The 19,143-nt window shown below is 46.6% G+C and overlaps 1 protein-coding gene and 1 non-coding gene across 2 annotated transcripts; both read left to right on the top strand.

The window, feature by feature from the left end:
- Window positions 1–327: 327 nt before the first annotated feature.
- Window positions 328–18,469, top strand: LOC146190147 (uncharacterized). Its single transcript, XM_084603385.1, has 5 exons — window positions 328–573; window positions 7,136–7,262; window positions 8,457–8,627; window positions 9,289–9,417; window positions 18,246–18,469. The coding sequence occupies exons 1-5, from the start codon at window positions 521–523 to the stop codon at window positions 18,456–18,458; spliced, it is 693 nt and encodes a 230-aa protein (XP_084459511.1). The 5' UTR covers window positions 328–520; the 3' UTR covers window positions 18,459–18,469.
- TRNAP-GGG (transfer RNA proline (anticodon GGG)) lies at window positions 3,485–3,561 on the top strand. Its single transcript has one exon. It is a non-coding gene; the product is annotated as a tRNA-Pro (tRNA).
- Window positions 18,470–19,143: the final 674 nt, after the last annotated feature.

Here is a 19,143-nt window from a genome sequence, read left to right as displayed (position 1 = left end):
ATAAGTCCGAGAGAGGCCGCTTCAAGCATGAACAACACACAAGCGTTTAGAATGTTGGCGCAAAAATACTGTGCAGAATAGAGATGCAGATACGAGTGAACTGAGGACACTATTCCTCCCTTCAAACCATTCACGCTTTCTCTGTCAGATGAAGAGGAACCGTTTCTCTTGTAGGAAACGTACGCACCATTGTTCACTAAAAGCCTGCGCATTCCACAGCTCTCGATTCCAATGATACAACGCGTGAAAATAAAGGTTACAAGTCGATGGCGTGCTTTATATGCATTAGCCCACGCTTGTACCTTAATGTCCTCTTTTTTGTTTTTTCGTACTTCATCGTATAGTGACGCTGCATAGGCGCATACCGATGGCAAAAGTGTGGACCTTTGCCACAGCTCGTGTCTTGCTTGTTGTTGACTCTTAAGCGCGTGCCCGCCTTTTCTAGCTCCTCAGGCAATTCCAGCGGACGAGAGACGCCGACGCGCCGTACAACCTGGGTGGAATCGTGTTCGGCGTAAGGATGACGCCACACCAGACGAAGGCGCAGATAGGCCTTATCGACGACGTTGTCATGTAAGCTGCTTGATATGGGTAGGAGCTGTAAGCTCTTCCAATCAAAGGCACAGGGCACCGCCCTCATCTTTTCATGCATTTTGAGGCCTATTTGAGATTCATTCTCTTAATAACTAAAGTCTAATGCTGCTTTCGCGGTAAATATGTTGCCACGAAGTATTCAAACCTTTATTTGTTCTTTGTCAATCGCGGCCAGCATACGGCTTTATCACTGATTGTATAGTGTACGCATCGATTCTGTACTCCTTGTTTGTTCATGCTAATTGTCGCGAGACGTAGCCTTATCATTTTCGTTACCGCCCAAGATACGCCGAGATGTATCTGAAAGGATTCCAGCCATTCGCGTGTGTTCTGCAATGTTTCATGTTATGCTACTACCCGTCTGCGGCTTTATCTACATGTTTTTCATCACCTTTAAATTTAGCGTTGACGGGTGTAATGGGCATTCGTAGTTCGACAGCCGCTGAGCACGAATGCTGCTATCGCCGCCGCCTAGTTGGTTAGTATTTTTGGAGGGCGTAAGTCGGGGGGGGGGGGGGGCAGTAAAAATTTTATTTCAACGAAACTCAAGTCTGATTGTTGCCTACAGCCTCGTCACTACCACAGCACAATATGAGATTTTAATGTGATTGCACTAAAAAGCAAAGAATGGGGAAAATGCTGTGTCCGGTAACGTCTTCTACCATAAAATTATTTGATTGGCCGATGGAGTGCATTATGTCATTAGATCACGTGCAATGGCCAAGTTGGTACCTGTGTGTGATAGCAGCTGGCGGGTGCTCTTGGGGGTGTGCAAATGCAGCCCGTGCATCAGGTTGTAATAAGACCAAATCAGTATCCAATCAAAACAGTCTGTGCTGCCGTGGATCCTTGCAAACGGAGACCACAAATGTATGACGCTGAGGATTGAGTGTCGGGAACACCATATTGTCACGTGGGGGTGATAAGGTCGATGACACAAATGAAGAGCCGGTGATTGTACTGAAGAAACTATTTATTGGGCTGACATGCGCCCGCAAAAGAACTAAGCTACTCGGCGGCGGCAATAGCAACAAACTCGTCAACGCTCAATTTAAAGGCTGCTCAGAACAATATGGATAACGTCGCAAACTGCTAGTAGCACAGCCTGGAACATTATAGAAACATGCGCGAGGGATCGGAATCTTCGAGACAGATCTCGGCGTATCGTTCGCGACAAAGAAAATGATAACGCGTCGTATTGCGACAACGAGCATGAACAAACACTGGATACAGAATTGATAAGCGCGCCAGAATAACAATGATAAGGCCGCATGCCAGCGGCTGTCGAAAAGGAACAAATAAAGATTTAAACAGTTCGCGGCAATATGCTCCCCGCATACGCAGAGCAGCACTGGCGTAGGGGAGAATTAAGCTGATCGAACACTTTGCGCAATTTTCGTAATACGTGACGCAAGTATTTGTCCTCTAAAGCTACATTTCAAAACACAATAATATTGCTCTCTTTTGTAGAATAAAACTCCTAAAAGGTTGATCACTTCATATGCGGCTACCACTCCTGCTCAGTAGAACTGCGTCCCTATGGTGGTCATGCATGCTGGCGTAAAATTCAGCGCTATATTATTTATTTTTCTATTAATGGGTCAAACATTCCAAAACGTTCCAAATAAAGTATTTAAAGATATTAGAGGCAAAGAGGAAAGCATGGCTACATAAATTCATTGCAAAATATAGCGCGCACTGGAACTCTGTAGTCAAACGCTTATTTGCTTTTCATTTTGTTCCCGTTTTTTAATCTGTTCTTCACCTCTCTAAATATTGACCTACTTCGATCATATCGTCAATCATATCATATCGACAATGCCTTGGATTGTCACCAGGAATACGACAGCACGTTAGTATGCTGCCAAATGTGAATGTGCGCGCGGCATGTAAGACAGAATTAAAGAGATGTACACTCGAAAGAAGGCATTATTAGGTGCGCCGTCCGAGATCATGTCGTTAAATGGCTCTAGAGCGTTTTGCGATCGCCTGTGCAAACATGTGATGAGAACCTCTGATTGGGCACTTGCTGGAAACCAGATTTCAAAAGGCGAACAACTTATTTTACCGGCCATGTATGCACGAAAGGGTCATTCATCATCATGCAGTTGCGAGTACAAAATTATTGCAGGTTTCACAGCATTAAGATTTGTTGCTGGTTGCAAACATTGTGCAATAAGTAGCCTGCACAGCCCCACACATTTATTTCCAGCCTCAAACTTATATTTAAAATTTGAAGATTGTAACTGAGGAACAGGAGTGGCAGTGTTTTTTAAAGTGCTTAAACCGAGTAGTACGTGCGAAACCTTTTACGCGCAGATGGAAGTTTACGGAGACGACGGTGTGCGATGCACAGCGGGAGAGAGTGTTGCCGCCCGCGCATGGTGCATGCGATCGGCTGTGGCTATACGTTCGTCACTGTGACACCTGTCGGGCCCATTGGGAGTCGTTGCTCCAGTCTTACGATCGTTGGAGTTTTCTCACTGAAAAAAAAAAAAAAAAAATCGAGCTACTCACACGGAGTAAAGAAGGCAAAGAGGAAACACGCGCATATAGCATGGATAACGCTGAGCTGAGCCGAACTTTCAGTTTTCATTTACACGTATCTTTTGTGGCACAAATGTGACTCAGTGTATTATCTGGGTGCCCCGGCTTGCAGCCTAGACCAGATGCCCCATCTAAATGTAAAAAGAAGCGCTTAAAATGACCCGAGGTCCTAGACTAGTGAAATCAACTGAAGGCTGTTTGCGTCGGCTAGTCCGTAAAATATTTCTATTTCCAAAGTAATTAACTCTCCATAGAGAAGTTGTACATATTGGTTAACCAACACCATTCCCACTTCGAGTTATAGATCAATTTGCTCTCGCCCTACCATCTGATCTGCTGACCGTCCTGGTTAGCTCAGTCGGTAGAGCGACTGCCCCGGGAAGGCGGTGGTGCCGGGTTCGATTCCCGGATCAGGGCGAATTTTTCTTTAACTACGAAGTTTCTGAGAAAGCTGTATAGCTTTCCTTTGTAGCCGTATGGCTGCGCTTGGGTGGATGCAATGAGTAATTACTCCCTTATTACAAGTTGTACGTACATATGCCTGAAAAACAACTGGCTGAAGTTTTTGCACCAAAGTACCCTCAACGCAACTGTATTTACTGGCCTTCAAAAGCTATCCCGGGCTTATAGCGAAGTGGTGAAGGTGGCAGTTGGGTATAGTTGATTTATTAATGCGAAAGCATTACTTCGCTATGTTCACAGATTTCTGTCCGCAGACCGCATCAGCAGGCCGCGTACACAGAGCGAGTCCGCAGAGCGCGTGAGCCAAATCATGTCCGCAGCAGTTGAGAGTAATTGAGAAGTGGTAGAAGTTAATGACGTAATGTTGTTGCCTAAAAATACTTAGGTCAATAAGTAATTTAGGTAATTAATTACAGGCAAAAAATATAAAAGCTGTCCGCAACAGTTGTGAGTAATTGAGAAGTGGTAGAGGTTAATGAGTGGTATCAATCGATAGAGGGTGATGTAGTGTTGTCTGAAAAAATAATTAGGCCTATAAGTTAATTAGATAATAATTTAGAGGCAGAAAATATAAAAGTAAACGCGAAAATGGTCTCATTAGTCAATGACTTGGTGCCACATTTGAATGTATCAAATTAAAGTAGTTAATTAAATCAGTCAGTTAAGGTGACGTCAAGAATGTGACATCACGCAACCTGAAGTGGAGTAAAAAAAAGGCATAGGAAGGGATTGGCACGCAATTTGAAAGTACCAAAGACTAATGTAGTTAATTAAGGCCGTCAATTAAGGTGACGTCACGCAACGGAAAGTAGAGCCGGAAAAGGGCTTAGGAAAGGATTGGCGCGCAATTTGAAAGTATCAAATAATAAAATGGGTAAGCAAGAAGTGAGTTAATGTGACGTAAAGGATATGTTATAGAAGAATCAGGGCGGACACCAGGACGCCTCTACACCTTACGTTTGTCGATGTAGCAACATGGCGATTAGTCTTCTCGCGTGCTCCCGCTTCCAATCCTCGTCTTCCCTCTTGTTGTCGTTCTGTTTGCAGATTCTTGCCTGAATTTGCAACACCCCCTGAGGTGAGAGGTAGCTCAAAGCTTGAACGATGTCATCTCAACGGCATCAGATGACCACCCGACTGATGAATGGGGTCCAAGATGCTGTCGTAAGAACTGCATATACCGGAATTTCATTCTGCGCGTCGTGGTCCCCTTGCTGATTCTAACTGCTCGAGATATTACATTCATCGTCGATCTGCTTGATCGCCATCGTAGCCATGGGCCCTCGTTAGTGCTGCACCAGAGGGTCCGTTTCTGTTGGACGGAGACCAGCGCACCGCCCTTTCTTGTATCAGCTGTGACAACAGTTGCACTGTTTCTAGGGGACGTCTCTAGTGGGGGTTCACTTAGCTGTTACGTGTTTTCTGGAAGAGTGACAGTCTCGATGCGCAAAACACTGATGGTTTCATGCAGTTCGTGCTGTACGTCTAGTTTGAGGCTCACTTCGTGAAGCTCCTGCTCGATCTCAGTCATCTTGGTGCCCGTCGTGTAGGGCGCGATATACTCAATGTGAAACAGCTGGCGCAACACGGACGGGGCGCAAGACTTCGACGCCATCTGCTGGTTGGAGCCCTTCTCCCCGGCATGAAGGTATTATTGTGGTTTCGTCCTACTACACTGCGGCATAATCGTCATTGATCTTGTTCATCTCAACACTGACGCATCTCACAAGTCAGACACAACACATGTGTTTCCACCGTGATCTTTTTTTGAGCACTGGCGTTTATTTTTTTTCCTATGCTTGTGAAAGAGTGGCCGCCAATTTTTCAGGCTGTTCGAAGATTCGTTGATGCAGAAGTGCTTGCAGTATTTCAAGACTCAGTGCTTGTGTAATAACATCGTAGACCATCTGTTCTGTTTTCACTACGGCATCTTTCGTGCGATCTACATAGGTCGGCATGTGCTGCGTGATCTTTCTCTCGCACATACTTTACAGAAGCTGCACTGCGAAGCGCTTCGAGTTTATGTGCTGTTCACTCTCTCTCATATTTTTTCTCAGGGCCACTGTATGCGCTTCCACCGTTTTCTTTTGACGGCTTCTGGGGACCTCGAGTGAAGTCGCTATATCCCATAAGCTCCTCCTTGCCAGTCTCGTACCCCCGCAGGCCGATAAAGTCGATTCGTTTTGATGATTGCTCTGTGTGCATATTGCCAGGCGCACGATCCGCAGGTTGCGCTTGTTCGCAATCTTTATTTGGAGGTCCGAAAACAGTCTTGCTTTCAAACAGCACAGAAGCCTCTGCTCGCCTTTCAACGTTCGTAAATTGGTTCGATGCTTTGTTTACTCTGGAACCACCCCATCTGGATCGGTCCCTGATTGTAATACGCCTCACCCAAAGGTCTTTATCACAGTACAACAGGCGCTCGTGTGTGACTGCCGACATCGCTCTGGGCCTACTTAGAATCATCACTCTTATCAATCACTCTCCGCGATGTTTCGGTGTCTTTAGAGCCGACTCGGTAAAAGGAAAGTCAGGCATAGGTGTGACTGCGTTGGAACTTCCGACTATAGTGTCTCTTTAAGTACAATTGAATCGAAAGGTGATTCGGCGAACAGCGATTCAGGCTTTGAAGGGCTTCCATGGACTGCAGCTAGAAGACTCTGGGTACTTGAAGTCGTGTGGAACAATTCGAAGTCTTTCTTCGTGCCGTTACATAAATTCTCACTACGCCGCGTCACTCGTTTGAAACTTTCCTTGCAGCTTTCTACATTACTTCAATGCAGATTCTGCAGTGTTCTTTAATTTTTATGATACACGAATACAGCTTGCACGAAATGTGATCCAGTGCACTCGCACTCAGAAAAAAAAAAAAAAAAAGAGAGCGCGGCGCACAGGCTTGCATATAATGCGTCAGTGGGCGGGAAGACCACAGTAGGCGTTGCCTTCAAGGTTAACCAGGAAGACGAGCGCTGGCTAATGCGAACAGAAAACCGGTTCATTTATCGCTCCTTTTTCCTTGTCCAATAAATACGGGGCAGAAAAAAAAAAGAAAAACGTAAGATATACCACAATCCCATGAACAAAACGGAATTCAACAAACCGAAAAACACGAAAAAGAAAGAAAAACAGAATTTTTGTCTGGCACCCACAAAGACATGCAGCCAACGTCCACATCGACTTGTCGTGCGGCATTCTTATTCTTCAACGAACTAACGCACGAAATGTATACTATGACACAACACAGGGTATCCGACACCGACATCGGGTCTGTACAATTCCGCACAGCATTCCACAGAGGTATAAATGAAACTAAATACCTATCCTGTTCACGACATAATCCGAGTCTAGCGGTACAAATAGAAGGTTTTAAACCTACCATAAAAGCTGTATGTACCTTGTGAACGGTTTCTAAAAAATTATGGTGCGGTCATCGAGTTATCTAGTTAGCGCTTTCTGTGATATCTGAACTAAACCTAGAGTAATCACTCATCCACTTAAGCCTGGCAATGGTCATCGGCTTTTCATGTCGCAGGGACTTCAAGGTGGACATGCTGGTGGCTACCACCCACATGAGGCAGACGCATGGCCGGGACTACCCGTGTCGAGTCATGGCGCCCACCACGTGGAACCACAAGTACGGAAGATTCGAACTTCCCATCGTGAGTACTCTTTTGACAGCGCGTTTGGTATTGCCATCTCAAAGCCCTATAGACAGTCAAGGACGCTCGCTAAAGTCTGTTTAAAGCAAAACTGAAAATTGCATGAGGTCGAATGTCATATGGCAAATACATAATCAATAAGGAATATGCTGTCTTGACGCCTGTTCTTAGCAATGGGGTCATAAATGCCTTGAGCGCCGCCTTTTAAATGTGTCGTGCCGGCCTGAGTCAGAATTTTTCTAAGTCTGAAGAGTGCTTATCATGATGGGCTACCACCCTAGCCACCTAAGATGACTGCCTCCCTAAGACCCATCCTATAGGTCACGTGATGCCACTCAAAATTGTGACCTCCCTTAGGTCTCCTTAGGTAACCCAATGTCACATGATGCCACCCAAGATGACGGACCACCCTAAGGCCCTCCCTAGGTCACGTGGTGCCACACACGATGACGGCCACTCTGCGCCAATGATGAGCTTCACGTGATGTCACCCAAGATGACGACCACCCTAAGCCCACCCTGGCTCATACTCCCCCCAAAAGGCTTAGTATGGACCGCTACTACGGCATCATATATACTTAGTACCGGGGGGTACTAATTTGAGTGCCAACCCGAAGTGTTTAAACTTGAGCATGTTTAAAGCCAGCAATTTTGGAAGCCGTTTTACGAGAGTGTATTTTGAAATCGCTATTATTTTCCGCAATATGAGCCGCAGCACGTCGGGGACACTTCAGTCTACGAATTCTAAAGCTCTTGGCGCAGCATGTTTTGTGTTTCCGCCTAAGCCCACCAGTGTCGCGCATGTCTGACTAAAAATATACTGATTGTCGTAATTTTTTAAAAGCCTAGTTTCACAAGCACAGGAACATCTGGAATGCGAGCGAAATCTCGTCAAATCTCACTTCAGGACGCTTGATACTTTTTAAGTTTACAACGATTTACGCGCATATTCCCTAACCAAGCATTGCCCATCAGGCTGCTAACGTCCTGTGTTCTCATGCAAACTGCATTTGCTAACCGCGTCCATAGGTGTGAAACAGTATCATATGTGGAATCTTTAGATGGTCATTCTTTAGTTTCATTCTTGCTTTCTCTTGTTCAAATCTGTCCTTCAAGCGTCCTTCAAGAGTTGCATCTTTCTTTCCTCCTTTCAAAACCATTCCCACATTGGCCTTTGTCTCGACGCTGAGCGCAGCGAGACGTGGTCGAGCTTCTGTCCACGCGAGGCTACCTCAACCTGGGCATCCCGGTGTCAGTGTCTTTCTCGCTCAAAGGTTTCTGGTACGCACCTATGAACGTGAAGGACTTTGTGCCGGGGGGCAACTGCACTGTGAATATAGCCGGATATATCGGCCCCTACGTCAAGGTACGGATACCCGCGATATCATTGCACTCACCCGCTCACTCACTGTTTGCACTGGCGCGTGTTCAGAGGCTACTGCGTGTGTGTGTGTGTGTGTGTGTGTGTGTGTGTGTGTGTGTGTGTGTGTGTGTGTGTGTGTGTGTGTGTGTGTGTGTGTGTGTGTGTGTGTGTGTGTGTGTGTGTGTGTGTGTGTGTGTGTGTGTGTGTGTGTGTGTGTGTGTGTGTGTGTGTGTGTGTGTGTGTGTGTGTGTGTGTGTGTGTGTGTGTGTGTGTGTGTGTGTGTGCGCGCGTTTGCAGAGGACTGTGTCCGCATGGATATGCAAACGTGGTCTCGAGAAAATGTTATAGATACTGCGCTTTTTCTTTTTCGTATACGAATTGCTAATGCGAGTAGGCTAGGTAAAAATAAATATTAATGATGGTAATTAATACTGATTATAATAGTTAAAGGGGTAATTTTAAACAATAAGAGGTCAAAATATCAAAATTACAAAAACGTTGCGGCAGCACTAATGCTTTCGCATTCTCTCTCTCCCAGTACCGTTTTTGCGGTAACTTTTTTTTTTTTTTTTTCAAAGCGTCCGCAATCAAGACACATGCATATCCACTTATGGGACTGCTCCAATTTGTCTCCACGTATGTTTTTGTTTTATTTCATTTACAGGTTTGCAACAACCCTGAATACCGAGACAATTTCGAGGCCGTCGACGAAGGCCATTTTATAAATTACACTTTTAGCAAGAAGAAGAGACGCATCTTCACCTTTGACAGCCTGCAGACTATAACCAAAAAGGTGCAGTTTGGAACAATGAGAGCGAGCACTAACGACTGCTTGTTGTTGGGCGTCGTAACCGTTATGTCGTCAAAGGCAAAAGGGTACACAATTTCATTCTAGATACCACCAACGTTTATAGGTACATCTATAAACGTTGGATACCACATCCTGACTGTTGAAAGCAGTTGTAGAGCCTTCCTTACGTTGATATATTGTGCGCTGATGTTTGACATTTTAACGAACAATTATTTGTAGTGTGAAAAACGATCTTTTTAGGTAGTTGGTGTGTTGTCTAAGCTCCACCTTGCGGCCAGATAACATCACCCGTAAAAAAACGCACAGGAGCACCTAATTAGATTATGTCGTGTTTTCGATAGCGTTAGAAGCTCTTTATGATTTACATCGACTTTCTCTCATTTTTACAGGCTGTGCAGAGCTACGCGTCTCTTCGGGCAGGGGTCGTTTTGCGTCATCTAGCTAGAGGTTATACGTTTCCTCCTAGTTGACGAGGGGTAGCGAAATAAAAAAAAAATCGAATGGCACACGTAGCCCACTACGCACGGAGAATAAGCCAGGATGGTAAATTTTGGAGGTTGCCCACCCTAATTTGGTAGTCACCACTGAGTTGGTCGTAGTCAAATTAGGTTGGACCTCTATTTTACTCAAATTGAGCCGAAGTCTAACTTCGGGAGTCTAGTGAGATAAAGTTTGGGATGGCCTATCTAAATTTGAAAGGCGCCACCGGTTTGGCATTATTCAAAAGCGGTTGGGTACTAATTTTGGTCAACTTCAGACAAATCTAAATTGCGGTGACCAGGGAGGAGGAGGAGGAAAAACTTTATTTAGTCCTATATTATTTGGCGGTTTTTGGACGTCTTCAGAGATGTCTGCTTGTTGTATCCACAAGAGTCTTCTCCGTCGACTTCGTCCACTTTTTACAATGGTCGGTTGCCCTCAGTCCAGGGCTCCGCTGGCTGCTGCCGCCCGTTGGGCTCGCTGTACCAGACCTTTCTGGTCTTCGCAGCGGTCGCTGGACAGCAGAGTCTCCCATTGCTCCGCACTCGGGTTTCGAATTTTGGGGACCACATCTATGTTTTGACATGCCCATGTGATGTGATACAGTGTTGGTTTTTCATAGCACCACGGACATCTGTCAGCGTATAAGGTAGGGTGCATTTTGTTTAGTACGTGTAGGTTTCGGTATGAACCCGTCTGTAATTGTCTCCATATGACAGTTTCCTCTCTGGTGAGAGAACTGTGCGGTGGGGGATATCGCATTCTTCTTCCTCTATAGTTTTCTAGTATGGCCGAGTATGCCTTGGGTGCTGGCAAAAGTTCCGCGGACCCGTCGGATGCTCGGAAAGTAGTGTATGCTCGAGCTATCCTGTCAGCCTCTTGGTTCCCTGCCACCCCCATGTGCCCCGGTACCCATATAATTTTGTGTCTGGTCTTGTTTTCTTTGTGGTTTTTAAATCTGTCGCTCGCTTCGAGGAGTATACGAAGCGCGTGACGACCAATCCTACCATTCATGAAATTTCGACAGGCTGTTTGAGAGTCCGTGAGTATCGTTAGCGACCGCCCAGCTCTATAGCCCTCCGCCACCGCTAGAGAAATGGCTACTTCCTCGGCCTCTGCTGCTGTGCAGTGTCGGATAGAGGCGCTGGTCACTTCGCGTAGAGACGAATTGACCACCGTGGCCACTGCAATTTTGTTCTGTCCTCCTCTCGAGGACGCGTCTGCATACACAGTCGTGTCTTCAGGAGCGTATGTTTTTTGAATAAAATTGGCCCTTGCTTCTCTTCTACATTGGTGGAGGTTAGGGTCCATGTTTCTCGGGATTGGAGCTACCTTGAGGGACTTGCGAAGTTCGTCGGGGATCGTTACCGTCCTCGCTATTTCTCGCATCTGCTCACAGTATCCGAGTCTCTGTAAAAGCGCTCTTCCAGTCGTTTTCTGCAGCAGCCTGAGTTTTTGCGACTCAAGCTGCGCCTCGCGTAGTTCTTCGAATGTGTTTTGCAATCCAAGCGCCATGAGCTTTTCTGTAGACGTGTTGCGCGGTAATCGGAGCGCCGTCTTATACGCTTTGCGTAGCAGGGCGTCAGCTTGTTGTATTTCACTCTTGTTGAGGCACTGGTAGGGCAGGCTGTACATAATTCGGCTCACTACCAGGTTTCTAACTAGTTTTAGTGTGTCCTCTTCGCGCATGCCATGCCGCCTGTTGGTGATGCGGGTGATCATGCGTGTCACTTGTAGCGTTGTAGTTTTGAGCATGGTAAAAGTGTGACTACTGCGTTGGTTCGATTGAACCCACATACCTAATATTCTTATTTTTGTCTTTTCAGGGATGGGCATTCCTTCCAGGTAGATGTTGAGTTTCAGGCTCTCACTGGTTGGGACGGTCCGGTTTTGTTTGCCTCTCCACACTCGAAGCAGTTCCGATTTCTCGGTCGAGCATGCGAGTCCTCTTTCTCCGAGATATTTCTGTACACAGGAGGCCGCTTCCTGTAGTTTTCCTTCCTTCTCCCCGAGGGAACCGGTGTTCGTCCAGACTGTTATGTCGTCTGCATACATGGCGTGCCTGATGCCTTCGATCTTCTCTAGTTTTCGTGCTAGACCTATCATAGCTATATTGAAGAGGATAGGTGAGATGACTGATCCTTGTGGTGTTCCTTTGTTTGGCGCGTGAATTTTGTTCGATCGAAGGTCTCCCATGCCGATGGTGGCAGTTCTATCTGACAGGAAGGCTTTGACGTACCCGTGGATTCTGCGTCCGCAGTTCAGGTCGTCTAGACCTCTAAGGATCGCTTCGTGACTGACGTTATCAAATGCTCCCTTGATGTCAAGGGCCATTATGACATTTTCACCTGTTCGGGGTACGTTGCGGAGCACATCTTCTTGTATTTGAAGCAGCACGTCCTGCGTCGAGAGTTTTGCTCTGAAGCCGAACATGGTATGGGGTACATGTTCGTTATCTTCCATGAAATTTTGCAGTCTTTGCAGCACCACCCGCTCGTAAAGCTTGCCGAGGCACGACGTGAGCGATATGGGCCTGAGATTTTCAATTTGGAGCTGTTTGCCAGGTTTAGGTATCATAATTACTTCGGCGTGTTTCCACTCTTCGGGAACCGTCTCCGCCTCCCAGTGTTTGTTTAGAAAACTTACGAGCTCTTGTATGAGGTCGTCACTCAGGTTTCGGATCAGGGCATTGTCGATTCTGTCGGCTCCTGCTGCCGTGTTTCTGGTCGTATTCCTTATGGCCGCATAAACTTCTTCCACAGTTATTGGGCGGTCGAGTCTCTCGTTTTCGGCTCCGCGATAGTTTCCTTGGTATCGTGAGGGGTTGCGATCACCGAAACATTTTTTTCGTGCCTTCTCTAAAAGGTCGGTGTCCGAGCCCTTGAAGGAGTGGATGAATCTGTGGATGCTTTTATTGTTTTCTGATTTTGTTTTGGTCGGATCGATTAGTGCTCTTAGGAGATTCCAGGTTCTGGCCGTACCTAAGGTTCCCTTAAGCGAGTCGCTGAATTGTTCCCAATTTTGTCTCGCGAGTTGCGCTGCGTATTCTTCAGCTTTTGCCGTAACTTCTGCTATCTTTTGTTTTAGTTTCCTGTTGTGTTTTTGCTTCCGCCATCTTTTGGTGAGACAGCGTCTGGCTTCCCATAGTCGCAGAAGGTGCCCGTCTACTTCGGGCGTTGTTGTTGTTCGTCTTACACTTTTTGTGCATTTGTCTCGCGTTTCTGTCAACATGCCGCTCCAGTCTTCTAGTGATTGAATGCCGCCTTCAGATTTTTTGCAAGCCCCGCGGAACGCGTTCCAGTCCGTGAGTTTTGCTTGTCCGATCCGGCATCTTACCCTTTCCGATGCTATTCGCGTCCGGAGGATAAAATGATCGCTACCTAGGTTTTCCATCATGTTTTCCCACTGTGACTCCTTGCTCTTCCTTACGAACGTGAGGTCCGGGCAAGTGTCCGTGCTCACACTATTACCGATTCTCGTTGGGGTCGCGGGATCTGTGATTAGCTTACAGCCAAAATATTCGGCTACGTCCGCTAATGTTCTTCCCTTGATATCTTGTTTCCGGTATCCCCAACTCGTGTCCATGGCGTTGAAATCTCCCACGATAATGAGTGCATTTTCTTTGGCCAGCTTGTGCGCTCCGTGGAAGAGTTCGAAGAATTTGGCTTTTCTTTGTCTTGGCGGGCTATACACGTTTAGTACGAATGTGCTCCTTTCCTTTCGCTTTTTCGGAATGATTTCGACAAGCGCGTGCTCGATGTCCGTCTCGGCGATGGTATCGTGCCTGATTGCGGTGATGGCTTTGATGACTAGAACGGCTGCTTTACCTCCGTTTTGGCTCTCGTAAACATCGTACCCCTGTAGAGAGGGCCTGGTTCCAGTCTCTTGGAGCGCAATCACATCGGGGGGTGTGAGCTGTGTGTTTATGTATTGTTTTAGTAGGGCCTGTTTTTTGCGGTAGCCTCTGCAGTTCCATTGCCAAATTTCTAAGTTTTCTTGGTCTTGCTGACGCGTCTTGATCATGTTTACGTGTTCGTGCTGTTGCCTTGTTCGACAGCGAACGCCGTTAACGCTGGACGGTTGTACGCTCTTTCCCTAATGTTTTCGTTATGTCTTTGTTTTCGAAAAGCACTTTTGATTTCTGAGATCTGCCCCTGAAATTGTGCTTGCATCTGTTGCATTTGAGATTGGATTTGCCGCATCATATCCTGCATCATCTGCTGCATCATCTGTTGCATTCGTGATTCAAGTTCTCCATTGTTGGATGCTTGTGGCTGTTTTGGAAAGGCTCTAGTGATTTCAAGCGGTGACCAGGGAAAAAAATTTGGGGACGTATGTACACACAAAATTTTAAATAAAACAGCATGCACATTTAGTAAAGGGCCATTAAGGAAAGGGACCAGAGGTCCGATTCTGAGGGCTCAGACAGACGCATTTTCTCTAGACACTTTCTGCGAATACAAATCTGCATTATGACTACAATTTAAAAGGCATCGGAACTTATAGAAACGCCATTTCTCGTCACAGGAAATATGTGGCCGATGATGCATTTTTCATCAGTGAGGAATAGAGGGAGGGGGGGGGGGGGGCGCCTTTTCCGTTGCTCAATAATGATAGCAATATTATGTTTAATAATAATAACGGTCTATTCGCTCAGTCAATTCATATAGGATCCCATTCGATGCTAGGTAGGCGGTACAGCAGGGCAGTTTAACATTTCCGGATTTAGTGCACAACTAATGTTGATCAGAAATTACCTGACGAAACATTTGTTCCCAGACCCCTAAAGGTTAGCTTCACCAGAGTTCGTTCAATGTGGGAGGAGACATGCCCGAAAGAACATACAGCAGCGGATGAATCAAGAAATCTGTGCGTTGGTTCACGTTTCTGCGGATAGGTGTAAACGAAGCAAAAACCAGCATCTAGCGCCGTTAACTTAAAAACTACAATTGCGGCACCAAAACGATTGTACACGACAAGCCGACGAGAGTATTAGTTATTCTGTGATGAGAGCAAGTGTGAGGTGACTACCTTGCGTAACAACTCTCTTAAAGTGTAATGAATACCTTTTGTAAGACTGATGGTCATGGTACGATCGATACGTATTTAGTCCTTAAAAAGCTAAGCTGTGTAGCACTTTACCTTATTTTCGGAAAGGAACAACACGCCTGAACGGACAGGGAGGTTTCCTCTTGGTCAATTGGCTGGGAAGAATGCCCAGTGAACTTCCATTCTTATTAATTTCCTGTTACACAGAGCATAGATACGAAGCGGTAAATATGATAAAAACAAGAGAACATATACCGGACTTCGAGAAACTCTTATGAGCCATCTCTTTCCTGTTTCTTCAAAACTGAATGTTATCAAGCCTACGCAGCGAGAGGATAGGCCTGGAATAGAGATATTTAATTTAAATTTGGTGTAGTGTCCGATGAGGAACGGGCCACATCTGGGCCCGTAATCCGAGTTTGCGTCGTTAACGAAGTGTCGATATCTCACGTGACCTGGAGTCATCTGATTGGTCGAAACGCTGGAACTGGGTGTTGCCACTGCGGAACCGGAAGAGGTGGCAAGATCATTTTCCAGCGTTTCCACCAATCAAGTGACTCGAGGTCACAGAGATAGCGACATTCACGATAACGACGCAAACTCGGAATACGGGCCCAGATGTCTCGCAGTTTGGACCGAGTCATGAGTGAGTAGTGGGGGAGGGGCAGGGGAGGAGTGGGTACGGCCCCTATTCGCTTAAATCCACTCGGCCTCAGCGTTCCTAAACTAACACAAAACAAAATTAAGATGTGTTTAGGGGAGCCTCATTCCAAGGGCTAGTCCTTCTGTTGAAATAGCGGCTAGCAGTCTTGGGGTCCGCATAAAAGTATGGCTATGAACCGGGCTTATTTTTCCCACCCATCGCAACAGGCCGAAACTAAAGAGCGTAGTTTCATGCGTAGGGTATACTGCTGGTCTGGTGGTGCCTTCGTGTTGATGGAGTCGTCAGGTTCCCCTCGGCAGCCTCAGCCACAACTGGCGAAGGCCCCTAGGTCAGAGTAAGCAGCGCGGACATAAAGGTGTAGCCCTGCTTAAATGGATACCTCTTTCAAGGGCGTAGCAATTTTGGTTAGGTATTTGTCTCCATAGACGAAGCGCTTAAGATGTCTGCCGAAAAATTATATAATTTTGCGGCTTTTCAGTTTCTTGAAATCGCTTTATGTTCGCCTTCGAGTTGACGGCGCTTTTGAGGCTTGCGCCGAGAAATGGAATAGACCAGAGCGTGTTGAATGAAGACAGTTGACGCATGCGCTGCTACAGCGGCAGCGCAGCATCAAAGTAACAGTGCGTCTGATATGGTTATCTCTGCGTCACACAGCAGCCTGGATTGAAGGGTTTCTTGGCGCATACACAGCTCCTGTGGCGCATCTAGGCGCCAGAGCGTGACCCACGAAAGATCATTTAGCGCGTCGTTTCGCTTTTCGGTTGCCTCCATGTTCTCCAGTTCAGAGCCATGTTCTTCCGGGCGCCATTCAGACAACGGTTTCTATGAGAATTTCTTGTTTTAAAGGGAGAGAATACTGCCAGACACGGGTATAAAAGTGTTCACATATCCTAAATTTTACCCCTTAGTGGCAGTATCAATCGAAGAACTCGAGGTAAAATGAGGAGTTTATATTTGAAACCGATCAAGAAAGTTAGGTTTGGTGGATGGTGGCGTCATACTCTGTCGTTTTGTTACTACTGAATAGCATCTGCTTGAGGGGTCTGAAATGAATATAGCACGTTTTATAACCATCCCACAGCGTCATACAGACAGTTACTGGTGCGTGGCACTACTAGCCGCAATCACGGATTTCGCTGATGTCTATGCGAAGCCGCTCACTCTCCCTCCTCTCTTTCTCTTCGTGAAGGGGAGAAAGAGAAGTTAGCTTCACGCGCCTCAGCATTGAGGAGGCGGAGCAGCAGCAGAAGCCGCTCTCCTCTCTCTCTGTCTCTACTCGTCTCTCCGTGAACTCGAAGAGGAGAAAGAGAAGGTAGCGACGCCCGCATCACGCGAATTAACGATGAGGGGGCGCAGCAGGCGCAAAAATGCACCCAGTGAGAGAGTGGGGCGTGTCACAGTTGCGGACGTCGCGGCCGTCACCGGGCAGCGTTGTACAAGCGTGTTACCCCGGACTGAGCAGTCGTGTGTGTCGCTCCCTCCCCTCACATCAGTTACTCCTCAGCCTTCAAGGACGGCAGACGTGTATACGCGGTGCTCTCTGGATCTCTGCTCCGAGCTGCTCGCCGCGTCGTGAAGCAGCTTGTACTTACCTCCGCGCCTTAACTGATGCTCGACTTCAAGTGCATTTCCCGGCTCTTAGATTGCCTTTCTTCCTCCTGAAGACCTTCTTTCACTGCTCGGAATGCGTTGCAGAAACTCGGGAGCATCTGTTTTGATCATGCCCTACCATTCTCCTCAAATCTCTCTTTCTCTCCTCATATGATCCCACCGCAGACCTTTCGGACGCAGAGCAGTGCACTCCAAAGAGGGATGCAATACATTATGCCTATTCTGGTGTTCATATCAGCTTAAGTTACCCCTTTTTTTTCTCTTTTAATAATTGCAGCTGCTTTTATTTTTTAATTTTGCTTCATTCCCTTTCAAAATGCGTTCAAAAGAAAAATAACGCAACCAAAGACGTCGCTATACTTGAAACGGCGCTACCATCGTTAGCGCTGTCAAGACAATACTGTTTGTAGTGCATATCACCGGGTTTAATATAATTACTCATTTCAATCTATTAAAGTTCTCTTTGTGCATTCAACTACAGATTTAATAAAATCTGGGCATCTTCGTTCAGACACGTCCTGCTCGCGACTTGTGGTGCGGCAGTCATTGTGTTCATAGAGTTGCATAGAGTCACTTTACAAACTCTTCGTGTGCACAGTCACTGTTTGCAGACGCCATATCCTTGAGAAAACTAGATTAAAATATGAAAAAAGTACGTTTTAAATCTTTCTGCCTTATTTCTGGGCCCCGCGGACGGATATTGGTTAATTTGGGGATGGAGCTTTCGAATGACGCAAGAAACAAATTATTGAGAGTCAGTAAACTGTCCCTTTGTAGTCGAGTTAGCTTATTTTCTGTAATATTTGCCTTGTTAGGGTCGCTGCTTCTTAACTCCTTGCACAAATAAAGACATTGAATTAAGAAAGTGAGCACGAACGCAGGGGAGGGCTGAATTTGGCGACACACGCTAATCTAGTAGCCAACGAAAGTGAGAAACGGGTGACCTCTGAACCTAATTTTACTTTTCCTTTTTGCCTTCATCTTACTTGCCTGCGCGCATTGGCAGGCTGTGTTGGCCCACCATGCAGACCCCCGCATCAGCTTCGCGGTGTTCGACGTCGATTTGGAAGACGTATATGACGAGTGTCCGGGCAGCGTTTACGGAGCCTTTGACCGCGTCGCCGGCTTGCGCTGGCTCACGGACCGCTTCAAGGAACTACGGATGGCCAACGCAGCAAAGGCGGCGATACCGCCAGCTGAACAGGAGTCGAATAAATAACTTCATTGTGCAGCAAGAAATTTTCTCTGGATTCCTTATTCCATCACACCATGTGAAAGGTAGCCTGTCTGGCTCTTCGAACCAGTGTTTTCTGATCCTCCAAGGAATAAGCTGCTCAGCGTCTCTCTGCCCCCCCCCCCCCCCCCCACACACACACACACACGCACTCATCTTCACAGTTCTGCTGTTTTTATAATCACTAACGTCTATTTAGTTTGGAATATCCACATTATTTCGTGCATCAGGTTTCTCGGCCAGCCAGGTGAAAACATTCTAGGGGGCACTTTTGACCGCTAAAGTGCAGTGAGGCGAAAGCCTCTATTACACTGTGGTCCGAAGCCCTCCACTAATTCCTCCTCTCTTTTTTTCACTTCCACCTTCCTCCTCTTTCTTAAGACTCGGTCAAGGTGTACCTCGGCGGCTGCATTTCGATGGAGGCGAAACGAAGAGGCGTCCGTGTGCTGTGCGATGTCAGCGCACGTTAAAGATCCCTAGGTGGTCTAAATTACTCCTTAGCCCTCCACTACGGCTCCTCTTTCTCTCTTTCCACTTTCACTCCCACCTTCCTGCCTTCCCTTACGGCGCGGTTGCGGTGTCCACAGAAAACAATTGAGACAGTTACCGCGCCTTTCTCTTCCTATAAATAAATCAGAAGTCAATCAATCCGCAGGGAATTGACAGATAC

Source organism: Amblyomma maculatum, chromosome 5 (assembly GCF_055883805.1).
Source record: "Amblyomma maculatum isolate TAMU_Amacu chromosome 5, ASM5588380v1, whole genome shotgun sequence".
Taxonomy (NCBI): Eukaryota; Metazoa; Arthropoda; class Arachnida; order Ixodida; family Ixodidae; genus Amblyomma; species Amblyomma maculatum.
Note: the sequence above shows the minus strand (reverse complement) of the source record. Positions and strands in the feature narration are given on the sequence as shown.